General features: G+C 49.5%; 1 protein-coding gene across 1 annotated transcript; it reads left to right on the forward strand.

Annotated features, from left to right (window-relative positions):
• The first annotated feature begins 306 nt into the window (after positions 1 to 306).
• On the forward strand, positions 307 to 1,058 carry LOC123115909 (26.2 kDa heat shock protein, mitochondrial-like). Its single transcript, XM_044536952.1, has 2 exons — positions 307 to 665; positions 768 to 1,058. The coding sequence occupies exons 1-2, from the start codon at positions 461 to 463 to the stop codon at positions 983 to 985; spliced, it is 423 nt and encodes a 140-aa protein (XP_044392887.1). The 5' UTR covers positions 307 to 460; the 3' UTR covers positions 986 to 1,058.
• The last annotated feature ends 4,747 nt before the right edge of the window (positions 1,059 to 5,805 follow it).

Below are 5,805 nucleotides of genomic sequence, written 5' to 3' on the forward strand. Positions count from 1 at the left end.
ATTGGTCCAAGAAACTTGATGATGCATTATGGGCCTATAGAACTGGATTTAAAGAGAAAAATTCACTACAGGTCCATTTACTCGTGCTGGCGTTAGATTTAGTCCCTGTGGTTACAAATACCTGAAATACTGTCACCAAACTTGCTCTAGGGGTCATCTATGGTCCATTATACGGTTTTGTGTACGTATGCGCTGATCTGACAGTGGTCAACTTGTGCCACGCGGATGCTGACTGCCACCTCGTCTCGAGCCGCTTGAATGTGCAGGAAAGCAGGGGGTCTTTTGCAAATTATGCACACAAAACAGCTGGCCCTTCCCCACCTAGTCGGACCGCCCCAACCTCGTCCGTCCCCGCTGCCGCCTTGATACATTCGCCCTCCGCCGCTGCCGCCCTCCGCTGTCGCCGCCTGCTGCCATCTATGGACAGAGAGAGAGAGAGGGAGAGAGAGAGAGGGAGACCATGGCTTCCGCCATCACTTTTAAGGGTGCCGCGCCGGCCAGCCTCCTCAAGTCCGGTGCTCCCGTGGCCTTCTGCGCACTCCATTCTCCCACCGTCACCACCGACCGCCGCCCGTACAACAACCAGGTAACGAAGGTCGGCCGCTACGATGACGACGACGACTACAGCGGCTGCGACCTCGTCATCCCCAGCTTCCTCTCACAAGGTATGCTTTGCTTCCATACCTGTGGTGCACCGTTTCTTTGCATTCGTTCTGAAGTCAAATCGTTCTGACCAGCTTTTGACGTCCTTGATGTTGATTCTGCAGACGTGCTCGACCCGCACAGTGCGCCGACCAGCATGGCCCGTCAGCTGTCTCCGATGGAGACCGGCCTCTCCACCATTGCTGGAACGTCGCAGCTCGGACGGTGGGTGGCGAAGGAGGACGACAGGCTGGCGGTCGAGGACGCACTTGTCGCGTCAGTGGCTCCACTATTCTTCTTGCATAAACTAGCTAGTGCTTTCGTTATTACTTTTCAAACATGAACCAAATAGATGTTCCTGCTGTATCTGCATTTTCCTCATCTTACCATGTATGTGACTGATTGATCTTTCAGCTACACGACCATGGTTGATAAGTCCAGACCAGCTCACTCCCAGGTAATTTTGCTACTTTTGCTGGATGCATGAGAGGTATTCAGCTAAATTTGTAGGCATAAACCACCTGGATTGTAATTGTTCACTGAAACTGACGTCTTTTTGATGGATTTATTTGTAGCCCCAGCTGAATCTGCCATTGCTGACATCCACCCATGCCTAACATCAGGCTTGCAAGACATGAAAGGTGAGCGAGCGTCTCCATCTTCAGATACAAAATGATTCAAGCCTGATGATGAACACATGCAACATAGTAATAACAACTGGCATTTTGAACGCAGTGGTTCAACGACAGCTCCGACAACATTAGAGGCTGCTGTGACAAGGCTATGCAGATCCTGTGCGTGCACTACGGGTGGGAGCTGGGAGGTAAGGCTCAAATTCTGTTGACTGTTCTTGTGATCTCAACGAAAAATGAGATTTGATCCATTTCTCTGAAACAATAACATTTTGCTGGATGGCACTACAAGACAATGGACGTGACGGTGCCTGAGGTGGAGGAGATGCGGCTGGCATACTACGCGACCATGTGCGCTGAGTGCTCTGCTTCCCTGGCCACCAAGGAACATCCCGATGATCAAGGGCGATAGCGAGAAGCAGCCCTAGGACGGCGACGACAACTCCGTGGTGCCGGGGTACAACCATCGCATGGAGATGCCAGCTGACGCGTACAAGATAAACAAGATCAAGGCTGAGATAAAGAATTGCGTCCTCTGGGTGACCCTGCTCAAGGTGAAGGAGGAGGAGCGCAAGAACATCTTCCACGTGAAGGACGAGTAGAGAGGCGAGTCAAGTAGTCCTTAGTGATAGTGCTCATGGAAGATGGCCGGTGCGAGAGTATGAGAGACACCTTGTTGATTTGGCGATGTTTGGTGTCTTTCTTTCTTCGTTTTGCTTTGTTGATCATCTTGGATCATGGTCTGGTGCTGAAGTTGGTTGTGAACTCTGTTAATTTCCTCAAGTTTGGCGTATGATGAAACTTACTTTGGTGGTGAAATTGGTCATGAAACTATGTTGATTTCCTCAAGTTTGGCATATGGTGAACTGATTTGGTGGTGAAACCTTGTTGATCTCCTAAGTTTTGCGTGCTGCACTAATTTAGTGGTGAAATTGATCATGGACTTTGTTGATTGTCTGAAGTTTGGCTTGATTAACTACTTTAATGGTGAGATTGGTCTTTCAATGTCTTGATCTTCTCAAGTTTGACGTGATGAACTGATATGTGCCGAGTGTGTAGTCTCTGATCCATGTTTGTTCCTCACTGTTCCATAAAAAATAATTATGTTTATCCTTTGTTCTTGTTAGAACACTAACTCTTGGAGTTCGTAGCTGTAGTGTTTTTGTGTGAACAGCCATACAAGATAGGAATTTCCTGGAGCACTTTGTTGATTTCCTCGACTTTGATGCCATGAACTGATTTGTGCTGAGTATGTAGTTTCTGATCCATGTTTGTTCCCATGGAGGGGTGAGCGATAGAGAAGCCAATCCAAAAATGCTGAAATTTCAACAAGCAAATACAGTAGAAGCATAGGCTGAAAATCAATAACTACAGCAGGCTCAAAATTTAGACTAGAGAGATGCATAATGGCCGTCCTAGACATGAGGACCAGCTGCGCCCGAATGGCCATCCTCCTAGCTGGCCTTCGCCGGCCGCAGCGCCCACCCCTCACCCTCCTCCTCCTCCTGCCCGGCCTGCATGGAAGATTCAGTAGTATTCTGCAGCCTGCATGGAGTCTCGTGCTTAACCTGAACAATCTGAACGTTGGTGAAGACAGCGGCGAAGCGCTCAGCGACGTCCCGGCCAAGGGGCGCGCCACCGACGGTGATGACAAGGAGCGAGGGAGGTCGCAGTGGCGTGCCTCCTTGGACTTGATCATGGCACCAGGACGGGCGGCGCCGCGGGCAGCAGCGTGACGCGATACCGCTCTATCACGCGCAGTGCGGCACCGAAGTCGAATTGTCGAAGCGCTCCATGAGCACGGCCGTGTCCCCCATGGACACGGAGCACAGGACCATCATGAACCCGAAGACGTTGAATAGGGGGAGTGGGAGCAGCATGACGACTGCCGGAGGAGCCGCCTTCGCGCCTGCAGAGGACATACTCTCCTGTGCATCGGACCCGAAGGCGATGCACCAGGCATGGCCGGGTAGCTTGGCAGCGACCTCGGGGGCAGCAAACGCAACAAAGGGCATGGAGAGGGCGACACGAGGGTTGAGGTCGGGTTGGCAGGGGATGCGACGGCGCTGATGGACATCAGCGCGAAGTGGAGCATCGGGACCTTGAGGCGCGAGGGCGTGATGACCAAGGTGACGTCCCCGGGCCAGAGGCGACGAAGGACGGGTAGGAGACGACAATGCCTGTGGCAGCGTCGACGAGCGCAGGGAATGGAGGTTGTACGGGCGGCGGTCGGTGGTGACGGCGGGGGAATGGAGTGCGCAAAAGGCCACGGGAGCACCGGACTTGAGGAGGCTGGCCGGCGCGGCACCCTTACAAGCTACGGCGGAAGCCATGGTCTCTCTCTCTCTCTCTCTCTCTCTCTCTCTCTCTCTCCGTAGATGGCAGCAGGCGGCGACAGCGGAGGGCGGCGGCGGCAGAGGGCGAAGGGATCGACGCGGCGGCGGGGACGGACTAGGTTGGGGCGGTCCGACTAGGTGTGGAGGGGCTAGCTATTTTGTGTGCATAATTTGCAAAAGACCCCCTGCTTTCCTGCACATTCAAGCGGCTCGAGACGAGGTGGCAGTCAGCACCCGCACGACACAAGTTGACCGTTGCCAAATCAGCGCATACGTACACGAAACCGTATAATGGACCATAGATGACCCTCTAAAGCAAGTTTGGTGACTGTATTTCGGGTATTTGTAACCACAGGGACTAAAGCTAACGCCAGCGCAAGTAAATGGACCTACAGTGAATTTTTCTCCATATAAAAATACTATGGGTATGTCTTCGTATAAGATGGTTTATGGAAAAGCATGTCACTTACCTGTTGAACTTGAACATAAGGCATATTGGGCTATTAAAGAGCTCAACTATGATTTCAAACTTGCCGGTGAGAAGAGGTTATTTGGCATTAGCTCGCTTGATGAATGGAGAACCCAAGCCTATGATAATGCCAAGCTATTCAAAGAAAAAGTCAAACGCTGGCATGATAAAATGATACAAAAGCGTGAGTTTAACATAGGTGATTATGTGTTATTATTCAACTCTCGTTTAAGATTTTTTGCAGGAAAACTTCTCTCTAAATGGGAAGGTCCTTACGTTATTGAGGAGGTCTATTGCTCTAGTGCCATAAAAATCAACAACTTCGAAGGCACAAGTCCGAGGGTGGTGAACGGTCAAAGAATTAAACATTGTATCTCAGGTAATCCTATCAATGTTGAAACTAATATTATTGAAACCGTAACCCCGAAGGAATACATGAGAGACACTTTCCAGAATGTTCCAGACTCCGAAAAGGAATAGGTATGTGGTACGGTAAGTAAACTGACTCCAAAACAATTCTACTGGCAATTTTTATCAGTTTTGGAATATTTAAGAATTTTAGAAAGAAAGAAGTAGTCTGGGAAGGACACAAGGCCTCCACGAGGGTGGAGGGCGCGCCCACCCTTACTGGGCGCGCCCCCTGTCTCGTGGCCACCTCGTGTGCCTCCCGGACTCTGTTTTCTTGCATGTTACGTATTTTGGTCGGTAAAATTCATTATATAATCTCCTGAAGGTTTTGACCACCGTATCACGCAAATATCCTCTGTTTTCGTTTCGAGCTTTTTTTCTGACAGATCTAAAGCATCATGACGTCTCCAAGCGCTCCCAAGGACAAGTTTTTCGAGAGGGTTATCAACCCCTATCTTGCAGAGGTGCTGCAACACCCTCAAACCATTGAGATGCATGAGGGGGTGCTGCACATCCACGATGTGGAGGGACCAAGGCGTACCGGAAGCATGGAGACAAAGCTCGAAGCCATGGAGCAACAAGTTTTCAAGTGCCAAGGGATGGTGGAGCGTGGACTCAACGCCAACCAGATGATGATCACGGAGTTCACCAACAACCACAAGCTGGATGCCAAGGTCATTGGGGAGACCATCTTCAAGCTGCAAGAGAAAATCGAGCACCTCCAAGCCCAGATCTATGACCTGCAAAACCAAAACTGTGAGTATGAATATAGATTCAAGAGGATGAATTTGGCTGCAGATTTGAGGATCCCGGATACTCGATCATCCTTCTATGATGGTGAGCCTATGGCTTGGAAGATGGACGATAAGCCTACATCATCAACAACTCCTACTTCACCACCTCCGAGGACATAATCACATGGGTATGGGCACTCCCCTTGGCAACTGCCAAGCTTGGGGGAGGTGCCCCGGTATCGTATCACCATCACACTCCTATCTTTACCGTTTTATTTAGTTCGATCCTTTTTAGTAGTATCTTGATCTAGTAGATTGAAGTTTTAGTATCAAGTAGTTTTGAGTTTTGCTTTGTGATCTATTTATGTAATCGAGTCCGTGAGCTATCTATAATAAAGATTAGTGTTGAGTCAAGGGATTTGCTATCTTGCTATGATCTTGAGAAAGTATAAGGAATAAAAGGAATAAAAGGAATAATAGAGTTCATATTGATCTTATGGATAGTAATGACTTCACACATAGAAAGTATGAGGCATAAAAGTTGTTGAGAGTTGACAAACGTAGTTTTGGTCATCGTTGCAATT

The sequence above is a fragment of the Triticum aestivum genome, chromosome 5B (genome assembly GCF_018294505.1).
Source record: "Triticum aestivum cultivar Chinese Spring chromosome 5B, IWGSC CS RefSeq v2.1, whole genome shotgun sequence".
Lineage (NCBI taxonomy): Eukaryota > Viridiplantae > Streptophyta > Magnoliopsida > Poales > Poaceae > Triticum > Triticum aestivum.